Source organism: Diadema antillarum, unplaced genomic scaffold (genome assembly GCF_040938485.1).
Source record: "Diadema antillarum isolate AM-2024a unplaced genomic scaffold, OU_Dant_1.0 scf00000112, whole genome shotgun sequence".
In the NCBI taxonomy this organism is placed as follows: domain Eukaryota; kingdom Metazoa; phylum Echinodermata; class Echinoidea; order Diadematoida; family Diadematidae; genus Diadema; species Diadema antillarum.
Window position 1 is genome coordinate 4,186,445 of NW_027271001.1, and position 23,702 is coordinate 4,210,146.

Genomic DNA, 23,702 nt, shown 5'->3' on the forward strand with positions numbered 1-23,702 from the left:
TCTTTTCTTTTAATGATCATTCTCTTCAGCTGCAGGAATAAGTCACTAGAAAAAAAAAAAAGAATAAAATCAAGATGGCATTTGCCCAGCTAGTAATAGGTCCACCTGGCTCGGGCAAGACCACTTACTGCACGGGGATGAAGGAGTTTCTGTCGCAGACGGGACGGAAGGTGGCAATAGTGAACCTGGACCCGGCCAACGACTTCCTCCCGTACCAGGCCAGTGTCGATATCTCGGACCTCGTCACTCTAGCGGACGTCATGGAGAAGCTGAGACTGGGACCAAACGGGGGCCTGGTCTACTGCATGGAGTACCTGGAGAAGAACCTGGACTGGCTCAAGAGCCAGCTGGATGCCCTCAAAGACCACTACCTCCTGTTTGACTGCCCAGGCCAGGTGGAGCTGTATACGCACCACAACTCAGTCAGGAACATTGTAACACAACTCCAGAAGTGGCAATTCAAGGTAAAGGGCGCTCTTGTTATAACAAACACAGTTATAATGAAATTTTGTGAGTACAATTTCGCATCCCCAAATTATCTTTATACCTTTATATACATTTAACAGTTAGATGTTAGCCCATAACAAAATTTTGTCATATATAACAAAAGAAAACTGCTGGTCCTGAGGACTTCGACTTATTATAAGTATATAACAGGAGTCGCCTGTGACTATGATATCAATTTCATCTTTCTTCATTGATTTTTGTCTAATGGCGTGTTGGTAATGAACATTTAAAAAAAACAGAACAGAACAGAGTGTGTAATTGGACATATCCTCTTTTTTGTTTGAACTTTTTCTCACTCAGCTGGTCTCAGTCCATCTCGTGGACTCACACTACTGCAGCGACCCAGCCAAGTTCATCAGTGTCCTCTTCACCTCCCTCTCAACCATGCTGCAGTTGGAGCTTCCTCACGTCAACGTCCTGTCCAAGATAGACCTGGTCGAGCAATATGGCAGACTAGGTGAGACACATGTTGGAATGCATTGTTGTTGGGTCCTTCACTGCTGCCACATAAGAAAATATCCTGTTCCTATCTGTCAATTCCACATGAGAAATACAAAATTAATTTATTGATTTGATTATAAATATGAATGAATAAGTCATGAATGAATTTCAGTTGATCTCGCATTTAATATCTGAGACCAGAATTCATCTGGCAAATTATCTCTACTCTACCACTTGCAGGTTGCCGATCCATTGTTAGTGATATCTATCGTTTGTTTTGCTTCATTTCATTCCTGTTGTGGCAGCTTTCAACTTGGACTTTTACACAGAGGTCCTGGACCTGGGCTACCTGCTGTCCCACCTGGAGGCGGACCCGTTCCTGAAGCGGTTCAAGAAACTGAATGAAGCCCTCATAGGTGTGGTGGAGGACTACAGTCTGGTCTCCTTCCTAACTCTCAACATACAGGTTGGTTTTACAGAGGGACATGCTGTCTTGGTTAGCTTGGTGTGTGTGTGTTGGAAGTGTAGATGGAAGGATGGGTAGATTGTTGCCAAGGTGAGTGCATTTTTTTAAGTATTTGAGGATGATGATGATTATTATTATTAATATCAATATCATTATAATCATCATTGTATTGTTATTATTATTGTTATCATTATTATTATCTTTATTATTATTATTATTATTATTATAACTGCTACTACTACTACTACTACTACTACTATTACTATTATTATTATTATTATCATAATCATTAGTTTTCGTAATTGTAACATAGCAGATAGCTTCAACTTTGTGTAGTTTACCAATTAGATTCCATTACAGCTGTATGCCAAATCATAAGAAAGGAACTCATCTTGCTATTGGGTGTGCATGAATGATGAAAGTGTACTGTACACCATTCCATCAATGTGTTATGATAGTGGAGATACGCACGATTGCAATTTCCAGCTCAGTTAATCCTGCTGTTTCTTCATAATTTTGTTTTTACGTTTGTACACGTGTATTTGTTATTTTTGTCTCCCAAACAGGACAAGGAGAGTGTCCTGCACGTTGTGAAGACCATCGACAAGGCCAATGGGTATGTCTTTGGGGATCTGGAGGAGCGTAACTTGCAGACGCTGATGTCGTGTGCAGTGGGAGCCGACTTTGAGTTCTTCAAGTATCCTTTGTATGAAGCGGCTTGTTGCATGTGTGTTGCTGTAGATATCTGGAATCTCTCCTCTTTTCCTCATCTCCAGAGTAATGAATTCTGTTTCCAGTGGTCACGAAAACCAGAACCAAAACGGGCCAGGTATCCAGGAGAGCTTAGAACCCTTGCACCCCCTTTTGTGATATTCATTAAAGGTCAGACTCAGTGCAAGATTTTCTGCAGAACAAAATTTTGGAAAACCTGGAGACTCGGAGCGGATAGGTATTAATTCTGCTATTTTATTATATTTTTAGAGCTGTTATTGGTAGTGATACTGAAAGTTTCATTGTCTGTTACCAGATTTGGCATTTATTATTCTAGTTCATTTTACGGCCACCTCACACAGCACAACTTTTCCATGATATATGCAGGTTGTAAGACTTAGGAACCAGAAGTGTGATGTCACCAGCCTTGCCATTTTCCAGTCCTGCTGCTGGGTTGCAATGCCAGTCTTGAAGATTTCAAATTTCAAATTTTCAAGATCGGTGTGGGAACTTTCAGCCAATCACACACAAGAGGAAAAGTACTGACATCTTGCTATGATACAAGTAAAGTGTGCATGTTATGTGGTCTGATCACATAGTGTGTGGTGTTGTTGAGTCGCGCAACTGGTGGTGCAGGTGGTCAGATTGTGTAGTGTGTGTTGGACTTTAGTCACTGGTATTCCAGTCACGTACAACAGTTTAGGTATAATAGCTATAATCTGGGGGAGGGAAGATGTATTGTGTACACCTACACATAAGTTGCAGGGGTTTTCAGCATTTTCAATTACAGTCAACCTTGCTTAAGTTGACCTCGCATAAGTCGAAGGTCTTTTCAAGTCCCCAAGCTTTTTATGCTATTGAATTTAATCCCTCATAAGTCAAATTTTCTCTAAGTCAAAGCTATTTCTTCAGTCCAAATAGATTCGACTTATGTGAGGTTGACTGTATTTTCATATTGTATCATTACCAGATTACTCAAATTTCACCTTTCAAACAGTGTGGAGAAGGGTGTCAAAAGGTGACATTATGATGCATTGACCCATTTTTAAAGTCAATGTTGTGATTTTTACAGAAACATAAATCTATCAAATTGAGAGAAAAAAAAAAAAATTGGCATGTACCAGACTTGATAAGTGACATGATCTTGAGACAACAAATATTAAATCTCTTTTTGCTGTGTCAATTTGTATTTCTTGTTCAATTGTGTATGCAAGTTTGTAGTACATTTAATCTGAATCCCAGAGTGAAGAGAATTTTCCTTAACAGGTATGATACAACAGGACTGCCAGTGTTCAGGAGAAGTACATGGAGAAACCTGCAGCAAGCGCAGCCCCAAGAACAAGTCAAGATCAGATGGATACGTGACAGCATATTGAGCGGATGTACTTGTTCAGAATTGTGCATGCGCTTGTTTGGAACTGTGCTGCAATCGAGAGCAACTTGACTGAAATGCAAAGAACCATAATGTGACGTCGGCAGTAATGTCTCAACGGAATTAAAATGTCCATTGATACTTTATACTGTGCATCGAACTGCAGCAAGTGGCAAATATTCTGAGCATATTTGCTTTCTTGTGCTCCAAGGGCATTCCAGGAATGCTTGAGAGGATTGCATTGTGATGGATTCTTCATGATGATGACAGAGAGGGTGGACAGGAGTATTCCTTCCAATATTTGAATCCAAACGATGTCTGGTATTAGTAGATCTTAATGCATTTGTGCCTGGAGATTTTTTTCCATGTCAACCTCTCCTCACAGAAAGGAAGCCATCAGTTTCACACAATTTTTATGGAGATAAGACTTGCAGAGAAGGGTGTTAGCCCGTTGAGGATGAGTCCCGAGTGTACTCGCTAAGTGTCTATGGGAAATGTGTTTTATAGCAAAATCAGTCAGTCCTCAATGGGTTAATAGGATGATTCACGCCAGGTGTAGAAACGCATTCTTATCTTGACACTCCTATCAAGAGGAACAGTGCGCACAATGCATACGTACATCAACTCATTATAAATACACACATGATATCCACACCTCTGTGTACCTACACCCTTTAGTGGAGAAATATCTGTAGAATTTAATACATTGGTAAGCCAGTGTATTGTGGCAGTAAGGCAGACCGGCTCCTTAGGGAAGCTCAACAGGGAAAGCCCGACACTTTGTTTTCTTGTGTTATGTTTGTTTATTTTGTTTCTCTGTTATCACTTGTATTGTTTTGCAAATGCCGAATAAATAATAATAATAATAATAATAATGATAATAAGCATCTGTCTGATGGTAGGCCTTATTGATGTTCATGACAGGTGAATGATGAGAGCAATGCAAACTTAGGAGCCAACTAGCAAACCACAGGAAAGTATAGGTGCCTGTTCATAATTGTCTGTTGTGCATCAGTGAATGTGTCATTCTACAATCTTGCCAAGTTTTTCCATAGATGTGTATATTGAAAGACTGCAGATTTGATGCCGTCATTTGTTTTTCTGTTGCACTTCTTCGCTTTGATCCCATTGCCAATGTAAAAAAACAGAACAAAAACAAAAACAAAACCAAAACCAAAGCAAAAAAGAATAATTTTTCGTCTCTTTATTATTGTTTGGCAGACACTTCACAGGAATTATGACCTCAATCATCTTCAAAAGAGAAAGAAGACTTAGATTGAATTTGCACAAAGTGCAAATTATCAGTGTTTGCAGCTGGTATTGGGGAGAAGGAGAGTAAAGGATTTTCTTGTGCCTGCAAATATCTTGATAATCCTTGTGTTTCATGCATTCTTAGGAAAAGATACATGGGTCTACTTTGAGGTTTCAGTAGTTCAGCAGAAGCACATTTTCATTGTTGCTCTTGATGTGTTCTAGCTTTGTTCACACACATGCATAATCATCACTTTCTTTAAAGGAGACATCCGGATGATTTTCAGATTTTTACATTTGAACAACAATGAATTAGATATACTTGGTACAGAGTTTCAGATTTTATAGTGATTAGGATAAGGAATAAAAGTGTTTTCAAAATTTATAACAAATTGCAATGAACAAGGATGATGACATGGCAGCCTCATCATAAGAATGCATGACTTGCGGCTCAAGGAAGCAGAACAAAAGAAGGCATGCATACAGATTCTACACAGGTGAACCTAGCAAGCAGTATTGTAATGGAATTACACTACTACATTTCTGAAATATGTGACGCTCCTATGTCATCAACACTGATCAGTGTAATTTGTTTTAGATCTTTAGAGTATTGGTTTCTCTGCTCAAGGACCACAATAAATTCCACAAATCTATACATGGAGCTGGCGATTTATGTACTACATGATGTGAAATTATGAAAATCGTGTGGAATGCCCCTTTTAGAGTGTGGCTGGACCTGGAGGATAACCATAAGTTTATAATACCTCTTTTTACCTGTATGATTCAGGTGAAATGTGGATTGGACTACTGAGTATGTGTAAAAGGATTTGAAAAAATAAAAACAGTGAAATATGTTATGAAAAGTGCATGGAAGAATTGTACTTTGTGTAAGTGTCTGTGTGAAAAGTTGTCTATTGAACTTGATGTCACATGTAGTGTACCTAGCAAGCATACCAATTAGAAGAATTTTTGATTTTTAAATGGATGACATGGATATGAATCAACATACACATACACTCTGATTAATCCAATTGGACAGATTGAACTCAAAACACAAATGTATTACAATGTATGTACAAATCACAACTGTTGATATCAGTACAAGAAACTGAATACAATGTACCGGTAGCCCATACCTAGCTGATAGACCACATACCAATGCACATCATAGCTCAACATCTGCTTCAATACATTTACATATGCAATGATTCCATTTGGGCAGGGCAATCGATAATTATGTCAAACATACACCGGTACCTGTGTCTGATTGTGCAGTCTTTGTCTTCAATGTCTGTTTTTCCTCTGGTCTCCCTGAATCATGTTTATATAATGATTTAATTTTACTGCTTGTATGAAAATGTGTATTTACAGTATGCTGAATCTGCCTCTAGCTGTTTCTGTACACTTCCATTATTGTTCTTGTATTGTTTGTCATGCCATAAATGATACAATAATGGAAGTTATTTTTAAGACGAGAATCAGCACCCCTCATTCACACATGCAGCCAGGTGGTTAAACATTACTTGATGGGGAAAGATACATTTTCATATTTGAACATTTCAATACTCCCACTATCATGTCGTCTTACCATTTAGTCACTTGAGAGACCATGTGTAAGTGGAAATAGTTCAGCCATTACACATGACTAATATAATATATATCAGTAAGTAAGCAAAAGTTGTAATGCAAAGTACAGAAAATGTATTCTTCTGTTAGCCCTAGATATGATAGGCCTATGTATCATCCCGAAGAGAAAAAAAAGTAAAGTATATTTTTGCATTCTTACTCTGTATCTATCATTTCTTTAACCAATGCATGGCACATGGAAATACAATATGATAGACATATGAAGAGTTTGTTCGCAAAAACCGATAAGTCCATTTTTGCAGTTTTTGAAGTACAGTCTCTGTCGTAAAGTACAAAATAATACCTTTTAAATGACATATTTACATATAAAGGCACATTTTTTAAGTTATGGTCAAAAGAAGCGAAATTGTCTTATTATTCTCTCTATTTTTCTTGACCTTTAATCGCAAGTATCTCCATTTGGCAAATATGAACTTCATATTCTTCAAACTCTTCATACATGGGCGTAAATCCCGGGGGGGATGGGGGGGATATATCCCCCCTGAAATGGAGGAGGGGGGGATGGCCTGTACAATCATCCCCCCTGAATTTTGAGGAAAAAAATTGAGGAAGCAGAAATGTGATTGTATCAATTTTGGCATATTGCATGACGTTTGTATGCCGGCCTTCAGACAGGTAACAGAGCTGAACAGTATTCTATCTTGTAGGAAAATGTATAATTTTCTCAAGCGCTCGCTCGCTTCGCTCGCTCGCGAAGAAAGTAAAATCGACATACACTGTAAGGTATGGCTCAGACGTTGACAACGTCAAATAGTATAGGCCTACATGTAAACATGCTATGACGCGAGTAACTGGGGACCATCTGCAAAATATGTACGAAAAGAAACAAAAAAAAAAAAACAATAACAAAAACTATATCGCCATAATTGAACCCCCTCCATTTCGTGAATCATTCCTGAGAAACGACAGTGACTGATGACTCAGTCAGGATACATCTATGGGCATACCCAGGAAAGATCATTGGCGTCGAATCTATGGGGGGGGGGGGGGGGGGCAAAGGGGCATTTGCCCCACCCCTACGGAAGTGTTTAGGCAGACAAATCATTTATCCCCCAAGCAATTCCCGAGATGAGGACAAATCTCGAACTTTCTAAATGGAAAATTGTCCAAGTATCGCCAGAACTATGCACCAGATCGTTGCATTGCAATCATAAACATGCAAAAGCTCCGCTATACAGGATCCCTTTCGATAAACTTTGCACACTTTTGACATTGACGTATATTTCCCTAATTTATCAAAGGGTGTGTAGCAGATCTTTCGCTTAACAAAAGCACCCTCATATGCAGAGGCGTCGATGGGGGGGAGGGGGGATGGTTCCCCCATAAAAGTGGGACAAACGAAAGCGAAAAATATAGCTACAAACGGCAGTTTTTTGAGTGTAAAATGTCAAAATTTTAAAGCTCGCTCGCTCCGCTTGCTCGCATTTAACCGCTATGCCGTTCTCCTAATGTTGCTGCCACTGACTGACAGCAGGTGCGCCCGGTGCGCCCCCTTAATTTCCAAAGCGAAAAAAAAAAAAAAAACAGCCACAAACGACAGTTTTGGGACTGTAAAATGTCAAAATTTTTAAGCTCACTCGCTTCGCTCCCTCGCATTTAATCATTATGCCATTCTCCTGATGTTGCTGCCAGTAATTGCCAGCAGTTTTCGCCCGATGCGCCCCCCTTAATTTCCAAAGCAAATATATATATATATATATATATATACAGCCACAAAGGACAGTTTTTGGGACTGTAAAATATCAAAATTTTCAAGCTCACTCGCTTCGCTCGCTCGCATTTAATCATTATGCCATTCTCCTGATGTTGCTGCCAGTAATTGCCGGCAGTTGCGCCCGGTGTGCCCCCCTTAATTTCCAAAGCGAAAAAAAAAATACAGCGACAAACGGCAGTCTTTGGACTGTAAAATGTCAAAATTTTGAAGCTCGCTCGCTTCGCTCGCTCGCATTTGATCATTATTCCATTCTATTGATTTTGCTGCCAGTAATTGCCAGCAGTTTTCACCCGGTGCGCCCCCCTTAATTTCCAAAGCGAAAATATGCCTACAAACGGCAGTTTTTGGGACTGTAAAATGTCAACATTTTGAAGCTCGCTCGCTTCGCTCGCTTGCAATTAATCATTATTCCATTCTCCTGATCTTGTTGCCAGTAATTGCCAGCAGTTTTCGCCCGGTGCGTCCCCCTTAGTTTCCAAAGCGAAAAATATAGCTACAAACGGCAGTTTTTGGACTGTAAAATGTCAAAATTTTGAAGCTCGCTCGCTTCGCTCGCTCGCATTCAATTATTATGCCATCTCCTGATGCTGCTGCCAGTAATTGCCACCAGTTTGCGCCCGGTGCGTCCCCCTTAATTTCCAAGGCGAAAAAAAAAAAAAAATACAGCGACAAACGGCAGTCTTTGGACTGTAAAATGTCAAAATTTTGAAGCTCGCTCGCTTCGCTCGCTCGCATTCATTTATTATGCCATCTCCTGATGCTGCTGCGAGTAATTGCCAGTAGTTTTCGCCCTGTGCGCCCCCTTAATTTCCAAAGCAAAAAAAAAAAAAACAGCCACAAACGACAGTTTGAGGGACTGTAAAATGTCAAAAATTTTAAGCTCACTCGCTTCGCTCGCTCGCATTTACTCATTATGCCATTCTCCTGATGTTGCTGCCAGTAATTGCCAGTAATTTTCGCCCCTTGCGCCCTCCTTAATTTCCAAAGCGAAAAAATACAGCCACAAAGGACAGTTTTGGGGACTGTAAAATATCAAAATTTTCAAGCTCACTCGCTTCGCTCGCTCGCATTTAATCATTATGCCATTCTCCTGATGTTGCTGCCAGTAATTGCCGGCAGTTGCGCCCGGTGTGCCCCCCTTAATTTCCAAAGCGAAAAAAAAAAAATACAGCGACAAACGGCAGTCTTTGGACTGTAAAATGTCAAAATTTTGAAGCTCGCTCGCTTCGCTCGCTCGCATTTGATCATTATTCCATTCTATTGATTTTGCTGCCAGTAATTGCCAGCAGTTTTCACCCGGTGCGCCCCCCTTAATTTCCAAAGCGAAAATATGCCTACAAACGGCAGTTTTGGGACTGTAAAATGTCAACATTTTGAAGCTCGCTCGCTTCGCTCGCTTGCAATTAATCATTATTCCATTCTCCTGATCTTGTTGCCAGTAATTGCCAGCAGTTTTCGCCCGGTGCGTCCCCCTTAGTTTCCAAAGCGAAAAATATAGCTACAAACGGCAGTTTTTGGACTGTAAAATGTCAAAATTTTGAAGCTCGCTCGCTTCGCTCGCTCGCATTCAATTATTATGCCATCTCCTGATGCTGCTGCCAGTAATTGCCACCAGTTTGCGCCCGGTGCGTCCCCCTTAATTTCCAAGGCGAAAAAAAAAAAAATACAGCGACAAACGGCAGTCTTTGGACTGTAAAATGTCAAAATTTTGAAGCTCGCTCGCTTCGCTCGCTCGCATTCATTTATTATGCCATCTCCTGATGCTGCTGCGAGTAATTGCCAGTAGTTTTCGCCCTGTGCGCCCCCTTAATTTCCAAAGCAAAAAAAAAAAAAAAAAAAACAGCCACAAACGACAGTTTGAGGGACTGTAAAATGTCAAAAATTTTAAGCTCACTCGCTTCGCTCGCTCGCATTTACTCATTATGCCATTCTCCTGATGTTGCTGCCAGTAATTGCCAGTAATTTTCGCCCCTTGCGCCCTCCTTAATTTCCAAAGCGAAAAAATACAGCCACAAAGGACAGTTTTGGGGACTGTAAAATATCAAAATTTTCAAGCTCACTCGCTTCGCTCGCTCGCATTTAATCGTTATGCCATTCTCCTGATGTTGCTGCCAGAAATTGCCGGCAGCTGCGCCCGGTGTGTCCCCCTTAATTACCAAAGCGAAAAAAATACAGCGACAAACGGCAGTCTTTGGACTGTAAAATGTCAAAATTTCACAGTGATGTCGCACATGCGGAGCAAGAGCTGAAATACCACGATTTAGTCATTCAATAATATATTGTGAATATTTCATTTTCTTATTGTTTTTTTAAAGAAAAGAAAACAAAATTTTCACCAAAAGTGTGCACCAGATCGCTGAATTTCAGGGCTGAAAATGCAAAATCTTCCTCGTGTAGGAGAAGGCTACCACCCCCATACACACCCTCTCCCCGTTCGGTCGTTCCGCTCCCTCTCACATATATTTAAAAAAAAAAATGTTTTCATACTTTTAAGGTCTGATTTTCCACCGAAAGTCATCTGATAAGCAAAAAAAAAAAAAAAAAGGCAACAAGAACAAAAAGTCTTCATATTTTTGCTGCCACTTTCCTCCCACATTATATTTCATGTAAAAGAGTGGGACATCCGATCCCTGTATAAAGTGTGTGTGTGTGGGGGGGGGGGGGGGGGGCACCAAGCTTCTCCCCCCCCCCCCCCCCCCCCCCCCCCCCCCCCCCAAGGCTGCGCCGGTCCAGTGGGCTTGTAATCGTGGTGATGGTTACCATCCCCCCCACTCCTCAGGACGGATTTACGCCGTTGTCTTCATATATTCATTGAAATCTACATTGAATCATAACTTCGTGACAGACACACGCAACACCAAAAAACATAACAAAATTGAAAACAAGAACTAAACTCAATTACTCAGAAGTAGAATCTTCCTTGTGACGAGGACAATGTATCATTATGAGCTATCCATAGACGTAGAGCATTCAGCCACAAGAAATTTGTGAGCCCGGGGTTGTTGTTGTTGTTGTTGTTGTTGAGTTTATTGGCGTTTTTCAGTCAGACTTGACTATTTACGCCACTCTGTACGGTGCGTTTGCAGCTGTACTTGTACAGTGGCTAACTGACTGGGCTGAGGCTGGGGGTGGTGGGTGTATGGGTTGGCTTGTCGAGTCCTGGTTCGTGTGTGTCACGTCGTCACTGCTGGTTGAAGTCGTTTGATGGCGCTCTTTATTCTGTGTCCTTGCTGCGCAACAGCTCCCGGCAAATATTTTATTTCTTTGTATTAGCATAAATAACTTTATTTTTGTGGTTAATTAAAACAAATTGCTGTCAACCTGAAACAGATTTTGGTTTTGAGGCATACACACCGGGCACTTTTATCATTATGTATGCTATTCCATAATCAACTAGTGTTAACATATCAATACAAACTATAATATCCAATATTTACCAGTGCATCTAACAAAACATATGATATATTTTTGTTGAGGATGATTCAATATATTACCTATAGTAAGATTACTTACTCCTAGATAACTTTGCAACTGATTTCTGTATTCTTTATAACCCGGACATTCTAAGAGGAAATGTTGCACCGTTTCTAATGTACCGCACTGAGAACATTTACCATCAATATGTTTTCCTAATTTAAACAATGTTTCATTCAGTAAACAGCTTCCTACTCTTAATCTGTGAAGAATGTTCTCATCACGTCTGCAGTACAGATTGCTTTTACATGTTTGCGTTATGCAAACGCCCGGGGGGGCGCAGGGAATGTTTATAATGGTGGGCGAGGTTTCTTATGCCGAGATTACTCCGTCTTTACACCTTGTTTACGTACAGCGACGGACGCGTAGCGCGTGTGTCGCGTGTTGTTGTAATTGTTGCGCTATTTCGTAAATATCTTTTGCCATGCGCGCGCCATCATTGCATGTCGCGTGCGAAAGGCATCAAAGACGAATGTATGTCTTCTGAATTTACCAGAAATTAGTAATAGCCATGTCATCTTACCGGAAAGCACAAAAATCGGCTCAGAAGAGCCATCGGGAGAGATCGCAGGTGAGTTACGTTATTTTGTTTGAGCAGCAAGCAAATGCAGACGTTTTATTCGTGATTGGAAAACTATTCTGCTAATCGTAGTCCCACACGTTTAATTTACCGTTTTGTACCAACCTTGCACTGGTACAGTGGTGCATGATGGTGGTCATATCAGGTCACATACATGTATGGTGTAGACTAACCGCAGCAGCGACCCCATACTATGTTACATACAGCGCCCCGCGCCGGGGTTAGTAGTTCTAGGGGTAGATCTAGTAGAAATTTACTTCTTCCTCCTCAGCTTGCCATAATCATAATGTCAACATGGTCAATGTAATTTACCGGTACGTAGCCGGTATATTCTTGATAATAAATACTTCAACTCGAGTAACGTTAAACCTGTGCACGTGGGCAGCGTGGCTGTGCTTTTTTTATGATTAACCGTTACAATGATGATAAGACCATTCATTTATTGAAATTTTCATTTTTGAAATATTATGTCAAGCTGCGAAGAGAGTTTGATAGTTTAATTTAAATGATCAGTGCTGATACTGAGAGCCTAAATCTAGTAGAAGGTCTAGAAATCTACTAATTATTATGATATGTTGGTATAGCATTTAATCATCTCATCTGGAATTGAGAGGTCTAGCTACACTGCCAATGATGGCACCACCACACCACCTGTTCTGTGCTGTAGCCTGTACCTTCCTCATTGAATTATATATTTTGTGTCACTTGTGTCACGTTGTGAAGTTGTGTAAGAAACATGTGAAAGTATGGGAATTAGTTTTATCTGTGCTTTAATTATGCATCACTGGGTATCAAACCACACTGCACATGTGCATAGTGGTTGGTCTTTCTGCTTTTGTTGTTGAAAAATGCCTTACGAATGAGTTAAAGTCTTCAACTGGCATAAAAAGTCAAAAGATGACATAAAACTCCTCTGGACAGATGGATTTTTCAGTTTATGTTCAGACTTGATGCTGCATGTGGTAGGATAGGCTCATCATGACAGAAATATTCATGGCATGAAATTTTGGCAAATTTGCCACTGGCATTATTTAATGCATGAATTCTAGAGTAAACAACCCAGCCCTGATATGTTGGCGGCAGGTTTGTACAGAGTGCCGATTTGTGGCAGGGCCCATTTTATTCATTGATGAAAAGGCCTAATCAGATGTCACTTCACATAACAGGATTAACTCCTGCTTGTGTTCTAAAGTGGGACTAATAAACACACATGATATACATTAGTTGTTTTATTGCTAAAATGAAAGTGCCCCTGCCAGAAATAGGCACCCTGCTGCAAACAGGGTTAGTTCCTCTATATTGTAAAATGTAAAATGTTCATGTACATTTTAATTCTGCAAGAGCCAAGATTAGCATAATTAAAATGCACACAAAAGTTCTTGTCTACACTACATACGTTGAGTGCCAAGTGACATTTTGCGAAAATTTCATGCCACTAAACAGGCCATTGGCTCCTATTCACAAAAATTCCATGTCAGGAAAATATCTTACTTTAACAGTAGTGTACAAGAACTTCCACATGCATTTTGATTTTGCAAATCTTGGCTCCTTCAATATTCGCAAAATTGAAATGTTCATGAAAATTTTTTGTTTTCCAGTACTCCGTTTCACAGTTAAATTAGCCATAAATCCATTCTTTTAATTTAACCTTGTTTTTGCAATGTCCCTGTCAGTCAAATGCAGCCTTCACTAAATTATGTTCTCTCCTTGTAGCCAGCAAGTCGTGCAAGACTTGGATTGCTTGAGAAGAGGAAGGACTACAGACTTCGTGCAAAGTAAGATGGGATATGATTGATATGTTTGCTTTTTGTTTGGTGCTAATATTGCTTGTTTTGTCGAGACCCTTATTTTTTTTTTTTCATTAGTTGTTAATACTTCTACCATTATGTTGTTTTGAAGAAATTAAATGTTGTTTACAAATGATTCTGTGTACTGGTAACAAGTATTTTCTGCCATCATCACTCATATGGCAGTGGAGAAACAAAAATGACTGATAATCTCAGTTACCCCTGTACACGTTTTCATGGAGTTCTTTATGGATGCAATCATGCAAAGAGTTGATTTTGGTATATAGTGCTACATTGTGTGTCTGTCAATTTTTCATACTAGTTCTATGTGTGCCAAACAATTACTAGTACCATGTGCAGTTATAGTGCAGTGAAGTTAAGCAACAAAAGCAATGTTGTTTCATGTCACGTAGGTATGCCTGTGCCTCAAGATAAAATTTCACATTGGAAGTCCTGCCATGTAAGATGATTCAAGATTTTTCCTGGCATTATAACATACCTTGGATAACATACCTTGGATGTGGGCGTTAAGTTATACTGAACTTATTTGCCCCTCGGTGTCGTCATTACATGACATTAATAACTTTTGGTTAGGCGCTGTGCAGTGTAACATGGACAAAAAAATATCCCATCGGGGTTGTATTTGTTCTTGTCTTGACTCCAAAACCTCTCTAGGTTAGACTTGAAACTATTCACGGATGGGCTGTCGATTACAAATGATGGCAACTTATTCCACTCACTAATAACTCTTTGAGAAAAGAGCACTGTCTCACTTTGGACTTTACATGTTTCTTCATCATCTTAAACTTATGACCACGCGTCCTTCCTCCAACTGAAAACTCAAAAAAATCTGAGGACTTCATATCATCAATCCCATTCACAATCTTAAAAATCTGTATCATATCGACTCTATGCCGTCTGTATGCCAATGAAGGCAATTTCAAATGTTCAAGTCTTGCTTCATAACTCAAAGGTCTAATTGACCACCACACGTTGTGATCTTTCACTTAAAAAAGACTTAATCCACTTCAAGAGATTCCCAGTGATCCCATACGTTTCTACTTTCCTAATCAGTCGTTCGTGAGGTACACTGTCAAACGCCTTACTATAATCTAAATATATGCAATCAACGTTTCCACCATTGTCTAATACTTTAGTCCATGTTTCTGATACAGATAATAACTGTGCACCACAGCTTCTTCCTTTCCTAAAACCATATTGCTCCTCTGTAAATAACAGATTTGAGTCCATGTGTTGTACAATCTTATCTCTGACAATGGTTTCCATTAACTTACAAATATTACTAGTCAAACTCACCGGCCGATAATTATTTGGTTTCTTCTTATCTCCTTGCTTGTAAATTGGAGAAACATTAGCATTCTTCCATGCCTTTGGAAGTTCACCTTTTGACATTGACATAGTAAATAAGTCTGCAAGTGGTTTCGAGACGCAATCTACAATTTCTTTCAATATACGATTCTGCACATTATCTGGACCGGGGGATTTAGTTTGATCCAGTTTCAATATAACATCTTTCACAACTTGTTCTGTAAAAATGACTGTATCTAACTGTACATCATGAATTCTAGTATCCAGAACTGGAACATTTGATAAGTCTTCATGTGTAAAAACAGAGGCAAAAAAGTTGTTCAGTGTTTCTGCCTTTTCTGCATCACTTACTGCTATACCTCCATCTGGTTTCTCCAGAGAACTTAAACAGGGCTTGAATTTGGTTTTGCTTTGCACATACCTCCAAAAACTTTTGGGGTTACAACTCAATTCAGATATCAGTTTGCATTCAAAATCCCTTTTTGCTCCAGATACCACTCTAGTTACTTCATTTCTAGCTTTTCTGTAGCAATCTCTGTCTTTCTGACTTCTTGTCTTTTGATAACGATTCCAAGCTTTATGTTTTTTAACAATTGCTTGCTTAACAGAACTATTCAACCATAGAGGTTTCTCCTTCACTCTTGGTTTGACTTTCGGTACGAACTTATCAGTAAGCATTCCAAGTACATTCACAAAAACATCATTTGCAGAGTTAATATCTCCTTCTGTATCCAACACATCAAAAGGTTCATTGACACACACATATTTCCTCATACCATCATAATTTCCTCTGAAAAATGCATAACGTTCAGGTTTCTCAGTAGATAAGTAGCAACCTGGCAAATAGAGTTCAAATTCAAGAACTAAATGATCGCTCTTGCCCACTGGGGAAGATGTGTGTAAAGATTCCACCATATCTTCTTGGTTAGTAAAAACAAGATCCAAGATGTTTGACCTCTGCCCATCTCTTAATCGAGTAGGCTCATTTACTAACTGCAACAGAAATAGATCCTGAATAACTTGAACAAATGCATTTGCAAAGTCATTAGCACCTGTTCCCTGTACAGCAGGGATCTCCCAATCGATATTTGGCAGGTTAAAATCACCCACGATAAGCAAATTCTTGTACTGAGAATTCTCAACTTCTCGAAAGAGTTGTAACAACGCTATATTATTCGTTTCAAGGCTATTTGGACTTCTGTAAATGCAACCAAACAATAACTCTTCATTGTTGTCCTTCACGGAGCACCAGACACTTTCTTCAAAATCAGTTGCTGTGTTGCTGTTTAATATGAACATGTGCTATGACTTCATTCATACAATTCATCTCTCCAACTGTGAACTACTGATTGTACCAAGTCAAAAGACAAAAACAAAGAAAAGGATTCCTCCAAAGTATAAAGTAAACTGTACTGAATTTCTCGGAATTAAAATGGCTGTAATAGTTTACAGTTAAAAAGCAAACTCCGCTCATATTCCAGGGACTATCACCGCAAGCAGGATGCTCTGAAAGTGCTGAAACGGAAGGCTCTGAACAAAAATCCAGATGAATTCTACTACAAGATGATCAGCTCACAAATGGTGGTAGGTACACTTGTATCTAAGACAGTAGTTTATTATTTTTTTCATCTCTTAAACATTAATTGTATTGATCTGTTCATGAATGGATGTACAATGTGTATTTTGTGCACATATATCATAAAAGAAATAACCGAAACAAGTATCGAACCAATTTATACAGGGATGCTAGTGTTTAGGCGAAAGCCTGAATTCGAGTCCTGACAGTCTCAAAGTTCAGGCTTTTTCATGTACAAAGTATTTTTATGTCGTGGTATTTCAGGCCCTCTCTTTAATTCTAACTGGCATCTCTGAATTTAGAGTCATACCGTGAAGTTTTGTCTGTTGTGTTTGGCAACCTGCATTAGCATGCTGCTTTGACATTTGTGTAGGAGTAAGGCACAATTTGTTGATCCAGCAACCAGCAATGTGTAAAGGTGTAATTGTAATCAGTGTAATTGATCACTTGCCACCGTTAAGTTTCAATATCATGATGTACAGGGCATAATTTCTTTGGTCACAAAAGTTTGTGGGAAAGGGAATTATTGTATTGGCAATACTACAATTTTCTTTTTGGGTCATTACATTTGTGTGCTTGTCATCCCTCTGTCTTTGTTGGATGACAGAGGCATAAAATTTATACTTTCTGAATTTTTATTCCCCTTAACCCTAAAAAGGCCGGGGGGGGGGGGGGGGGGGGGGGGGTTGAATCACCCCCCCCTCGACATTTTTCGCGACTACGGCACCGCGCGAAATTTTTTGACCGCGCCGTTCACTGACTTTTTACTTTCAAGTCTCGCGCATCTTTTGACACCATTTTCGCCAAAATCGCGCATACCGTTACGACGCTGCATTACCTTTTATACATGCCTGTCAGACCGAAAATGGCTCAAAAACGTGATTTTGTGTATAAAGTCTATGCAAATGGAGTTTTCTCTTCTTATTCATAAAGATATGATTATTTTCACTTTCATAGGCTGAAACTAATTGATTTTAGCATAATTATGCTTGAAATAGGTTTTGTCATAAGTTTTGCGAAAAAAAATGATAAAACAAAAGTCGAAAAACAATGAAATACATAAGAAATTAATAAAACAATGAAATATATAAGAAATTGATTTTGATACCAGATTTTTTTTCAAGCACATTGTTAGGAATGCTACAAAGAATGTTATCACCAAAAATTAGGATTCTAGGAGCTTTAATTTCTGATTTAGAGCAAAAAGTATGATTTTACGCATATTAGCATAATTAATCATTATGACAAAAATTTCCATTTCTTTTTGTATAGTTTGGTAGATTACGCCACAGGTAATGTATGTGCCAATTTTCATGGTGATTGCGCTAGTGACGGCCGAGATCTCGGGGGGGGGGGGGGGGGGGGGGGGGGTTGAATCAACCCCTCTGCGGCCACAGAACACCCAAAAAAGCTCGGCCTGGTTAGGGTTAAGCCATAGATGTCACCAAACAGTTATCACTGCAAATGATTCATTGAACTAAATCATTATTTTTGTCAATCACAATACATTACATGTCATAGAGATGCCAACTGCTACTTTTGCTGACTACTGCAGTAATTGATCTGTCCCCCCCCCCCCAAAAAAAAAAAGCAAAACAAAACAAAACAAAACAAAAAACGAACTTTGCTGGTTTCACAGAAAATACCATACTCTGTCTCTTTCCAAAATTGTATTACAACACAGGAAAGGTATATACACAATGTTTTTTCACCAAAAATATGCCTTTTCAGCCCTTAGAATGCTGCAATGCTTTTTATAAGGTTGACATCACTGATGCAGGTATGAAAAGCAGTTCAAACTAGGTTGCATTTATAAACTAACTCTGTGCATGTGTTCCCTCTGAAAGATGTGTTTGATATTTCTGTAAGTGTGACATGAAGGTGACTGAACTTTACTCTCCTTGTGTGTTTCCAAGGATGGTGTTCACACAAAGCGGAGGAAAGCATCAGCAGTGACAGAGGAGCAGATGAAGATGATGGAAACGCAAGACCTGAGATATGTCAACCATAAGCTTAACATCGAGTCAAAGGTAAGAAGGCAGTACTTTGTGATGCGGGAAGGTTCACTCACTTCTTACTATGGTGTCACAGACTTAGCTCATTTATAAGTTTGAATATGAGCACCTTCTATTGTAGTATATGTTTGTTGAATTTGAACTTAAATGTAATTATGTCAGATGTATTGGCAACTCTGACCCTTTATGTACGTGAAGAAATTGTTATTTTAGAGTAGGGCCTAATATATTGTATTTGGTAAATTGTAATTTTTGTTATGTTTTGTATTATGGTATGATTTGTTTGTAAAGCACACTGAAATTCTTTTCAAGTCTGAAATGTGCTATATATGAGAATTTGCTATTATTATTATTATTATTATTATTATTATTATTATTATTGTTATTATTATCATCATCATTAGATGCCTTCTTGGTGAAAATATGATTTCTGATGATCCTGATCTCCTTGTATGTCAAGTTGTTACAGATATTTGAAAGTGGATGACAACCTTCATTTCTTTCTTATTCTGTGAGTTGACTATCAAACACGTTGTCTTCATTAGCAGAGAAGGACCAAACAGATGTGAAAGTTGCTCTGTATCATAAATTGAATGAGGATCATCCAATGCTTCTGCTGTGCCCAACAACCTATTTTCCTCCTGACAGTACGTCTGTTTGATATTTTTAATCTCATTCTTATTTTTTCCTCAGAAAATCGAGAAGTTGAAATCCGGTCTACATATGTTGGGAGGAGAAGCTGAAGCCAAGCCACGCAACAAGCACATATTTTTTCTGGACTCTGGAAAAGAAGGTAGGCAGTTTAGCCAATATATGTGAACATTTCCTCCTTTTCGGATTTTCATACCAAGACGTACAGTTTGGACACTCATCATTCAATCAATCTTTTAGTGGAAGAGAAAAATGCATGCAATGACTTTGAATGTCAACTCTGGTCAATCATAATTGTTTAAAGCTATTGAGATGTTTAAGGTAATTTCATTATCCATGATGCTGAAGTTCCTTTTTTAGACGCAAGCCTCTTTCAGAATAGAGTCAATGTTTTTGTTATTGGTTTTTTATTTATTTTATTGGGAGGGGGGATGGGGATAGCCCTTTGAAAGATTGAAAGCAATTCTTTCTCATTCCTCCCATCCAAGTTGTTATTATATTCCCTTCATAATGTCATATTAAAAGCATGTTCAAGGAAAAGGCTGAATTTTGTACTACAATCTTTGTTTTTCTCTCTCTGTTTACTCGTGATAGCATCTCAGCCATTTCATAGTCATTTATGAATGTACATGTATGTCATCTCCTTTGCCTCCAACTGGCAGCTACAGACATCGACCTCGCCAAACGCCTGGACACCCATCCAGCCCTCCTGCACCGCACCCACAATCGCCCCACCACCAGCATGCTGTCCGACCCTGCCATGATAGCGGCCATGGCGGGCAGCACGGGGGAGGGGCCGAGCTCATCAGGCAGTTTCCAGGTAATTTTCTGGCCAGAAGATGCCCTAGTGCCAGCAGTAAAGAGCGTTGCAGCACCTCATCTTTTTCATGAGGATATGTGTAGGAATACTTACAGCAATTATGATTGCCTATTCACATAGGGCCTTTGGTTTTGTCAGAGAAATAAAAAAAAAATAACCAAGATTGGTAGTGTTCCTTTGTGTAGTAGTAAAATTTACAGATGGTTACAAGAAACCTCTCTAGTTTTCTATATGATATCTGAAAATAGAATATTTGGTTATGTGATTTTTTATAAAAATGCAAACGATATCTCAGTTGTAAAAGACAAAGAAAGAGAAGAAGCTATTGAATGGAAATTCTAAATGGGGAATCTTTTTGTCTCAGTGCATTAGAGTCTTCTTTACATCAATGATGGGATGGGATATGGTGCAATGAGGAGGACTGTACAAGTAAAACCACAAACTTTTTGCAAATTGTCTGGCATTGAATTAACTTTTTATGTGCAATTTACGTGGGTGATTCTTGGCTCCCAGCAAAATTCACGAAAATTTCATGCACACAAAGATTTGTGGTTTTACAGTACCAGGTATATACTGTCTGATAGATGGGTGTGTGGAGGTCAGTATTTAATCTGTTCATAGAAGCATTGCCTATTGCCTGTCTGTATACCATGCTCACTGTCGACTTGATCTGGCTTTGTTGTTTCAGGTCCTTGGCCGAGAGAAGAGTAAGCAGTACCAGGAGTTGGGCCAGAGGATCGAGAGGGAGAAGCAACTCAGAATCATCGCCGACAAGATGGCTGCCAAGAAACACAGCAAGGTGAGCTAGTTTTGTATGATTGTCCTTAAAACTGGAGCTGCACTTACTGGGAAACCTAGTATCGGTAATGGCAAAATTCTGCATAAGGTAGTTTCTTTACTTATTTTTTTGAGTCAGGAGATTAGTGTTTCACTGTGGATTATATAATATCTGGTGCTGAGTGGTCAATTGCGTGTTGTCTATGACAACGTCATGCAAGGAGGAGGGAAAAACACAAACAAATTGAATATGAAGAAATATAACCAAGAGATCAGGAGAATCAGAAATATGAGTAATGATGACTGTGTTTATCGAGTAGCATCCTTTGAATGTTGCAGCTCATTGTTTAAATTTTTACATGGAATAAAGTCTACTGCACATATGGCGGTGTGATTGATGCAATGTTCAGTTAACCTCCTTACTTCACACACTATGAAAATTGTTCATACTTTACTTTTGCAGGAGCTTGTTCAAAATCATACTGTAAATGTTCAGAGAAGTGTAGAGCGTTATAAGCCACATAAACCTGATATTAAATGTCAGAACAGAGTGAAAATTCTGTCTACTTATCACAAAGTAGAAATTCTCTCTACTTATCACTCTCACGCAGCTGTGTTAAGTTTGCATGTTGTGTATAACCATTATTGATTTCTTTTTAAAAGCCATTCGGAGAGTATATGGTATTCGATATTGATTTTTTTGTTTTCCTTCGCAGGAAAAAGCTCGCAAGGAACTTATCAAAGAGGAGACACCAGAATCAGCACCTGTCTACAAATTCCACTCCCAGCGGAAGAGATGACACAGCTCAGAGGGATTTTTTGTTTTTCCTTTTGATGAACATTTAGACATCATAGTCATATGGACACTTGCTTGAATTCAGCAGGAAGGACTTGTTGACAGCATTGCTAGGATGACTACTTATATGCTGTGGGAAAATGTTTTACAGTATGAAAGCTTGGAGATACAAATATCAGTAAAGATTTCAGGAATATGTCATGCAGCATTATTCCCTAATGCAAATTCAAGGCAAATCATTTCTGAAAATCTTTTGTTCCACATGCTACTGTTAAAGTATATTGCACAAGTGTGACCAGGATGGCTACTTCAAGCCCACCCCCATGTCCCATAAGATCCTCTTTTTTCTCTTTCCTTTCAAATGTCTTCACTTTCTATACACTAAAACTTCGCAGCGGTTATATTTCAAGAATTTCACAAGTCCAGCTGATAGTTACAACATTAAAAACATAGTAATATACTGTATACTGCAAATATTTTGTGAGGTTTTTATTTTCTCATATTTCATGAGTCAGATGCTTTTCACAAATTTAAAGTCATGCGAAAATATTGACTCTGATCCAGACATGAATGCGATGTGTTTGCATGCATGCATTCATTACCTCCGCCAAGGGAGGAGGTTATGTTTTCGTTACCGTTGGTTTGTTCGTTCGTTCGTTCGTTGTTTGTCCGTGTGCAAAGTGACTCAAAAAGTATTTAACAGATTGGGATGAAAATTGCAGGAAAGGTTGAGAATGACACAAGTAACAAACAAACAACTTTTGGTAATGATCTGAGAATTTTGGGGGAATTTATGAAGGATTTTTTATATTTTGCCAGGTGGGGTCAATAAACTTGGGAGTTCAGGCTGCGCGTATTTATATCTCTATGGAAGAACAAGATCAGTGGCGGAAATAAGCTGCATGCTTGGCGGAGGTCTGCACTCTCAGAGTGCTTTTCTAGTTTAGTACTGTACTCCATGATCGCGAATTAACCATGCACCAAATCGTCGGAAAGTCCCAATTTGTGAAAAATCAGACTCACAATAAATACATGGTATATGCAGTAATCATTGCCTCCCATATCACAGGTGTATTGTGTTATTCTCTCAAAGTAGGCGATTGCTTACCTTATTCTTGAAATGATAGAATACTAACTTCTCATTCTGTCTGTGTATCGTGGACACAGTTCCTTTTGGAAAGTTTGCTTGTGCTTGCTAGTTATCTGTGCTTGATACAATTATCCCTATTCCTTATTAAAATGTAATCCCCATACTGTCATACATGTAATCCTTCTCGTATCTCCGTTGGTTTCTTACAATAGAAATTTCAATTTTCCAACAGAACGGAGTGAATGTTGTGCTCTTCCTTGCTCTTTTGGTTTTGGTATAGAGAAAAAAAAATTGTGTGTTTATGGAGATTAAATTGGTGGGGAAGGGGAAGGGAAGCAAGGATGATATCATACATCCCATTCATATTAAAAAAAAAAATACACAATGCACCTCACACTGGTCTTAAACACACACACTCACACACACACACACCCACACATATAGAAACAAAGGTAGTTGCATTCAGTTTGGTGGTTTTGTAGAGAGGTCGTTGCAGATGATTTGGGCTGCAGGGTTGAAGGTGGTTGTATTAATTGACAGAGAGAGATAGAATGACATTCTTAGTTGGTGGTGTGTGTTGAAGGTGACTTTGTCCTCTCCTATGGTTTGCTGTGAAGTGTTAAGGGCCGTTCACACTGGAGCGGTTTTGCGGCAGCGGCAGCGGCGGCGGTTTGCCGCTAAACTCTGCCGCAGCGGCA

General features: G+C 39.1%; 2 protein-coding genes across 2 annotated transcripts; both read left to right on the top strand.

Moving 5' to 3' along the window:
* Positions 1-4,204, top strand: LOC139719637 (GPN-loop GTPase 2-like). Its single transcript, XM_071631043.1, has 5 exons — positions 1-464; positions 808-964; positions 1,254-1,414; positions 1,981-2,111; positions 3,406-4,204. Exons 1-5 carry the CDS (start codon positions 75-77, stop codon positions 3,488-3,490), a joined length of 924 nt encoding a protein of 307 aa, XP_071487144.1. The 5' UTR covers positions 1-74; the 3' UTR covers positions 3,491-4,204.
* A 7,890-nt stretch (positions 4,205-12,094) lies between these two features.
* LOC139719638 (probable U3 small nucleolar RNA-associated protein 11) lies at positions 12,095-21,952 on the top strand. The gene is made up of 8 exons (XM_071631044.1): positions 12,095-12,154; positions 13,877-13,938; positions 16,761-16,863; positions 18,772-18,885; positions 19,564-19,663; positions 20,184-20,341; positions 21,030-21,140; positions 21,835-21,952. The coding sequence occupies exons 1-8, from the start codon at positions 12,095-12,097 to the stop codon at positions 21,916-21,918; spliced, it is 792 nt and encodes a 263-aa protein (XP_071487145.1). The 3' UTR covers positions 21,919-21,952.
* Positions 21,953-23,702: the final 1,750 nt, after the last annotated feature.

Coding starts and splice junctions, on each gene's coding strand:
- LOC139719637 (XM_071631043.1), top strand. CDS start 75: ATGGCATTTGCCCAGCTAGTAATAGGTCCACCTGGCTCGGGCAAGACC. Junction 465..807: donor TCCAGAAGTGGCAATTCAAG/GTAAAGGGCGCT, acceptor TTTCTCACTCAG/CTGGTCTCAGTCCATCTCGT. Junction 2,112..3,405: donor GCCGACTTTGAGTTCTTCAA/GTATCCTTTGTA, acceptor ATGATACAACAG/GACTGCCAGTGTTCAGGAGA.
- LOC139719638 (XM_071631044.1), top strand. CDS start 12,095: ATGTCATCTTACCGGAAAGCACAAAAATCGGCTCAGAAGAGCCATCGG. Junction 13,939..16,760: donor GACTACAGACTTCGTGCAAA/GTAAGATGGGAT, acceptor CTCATATTCCAG/GGACTATCACCGCAAGCAGG. Junction 20,342..21,029: donor GCTCATCAGGCAGTTTCCAG/GTAATTTTCTGG, acceptor TTGTTGTTTCAG/GTCCTTGGCCGAGAGAAGAG.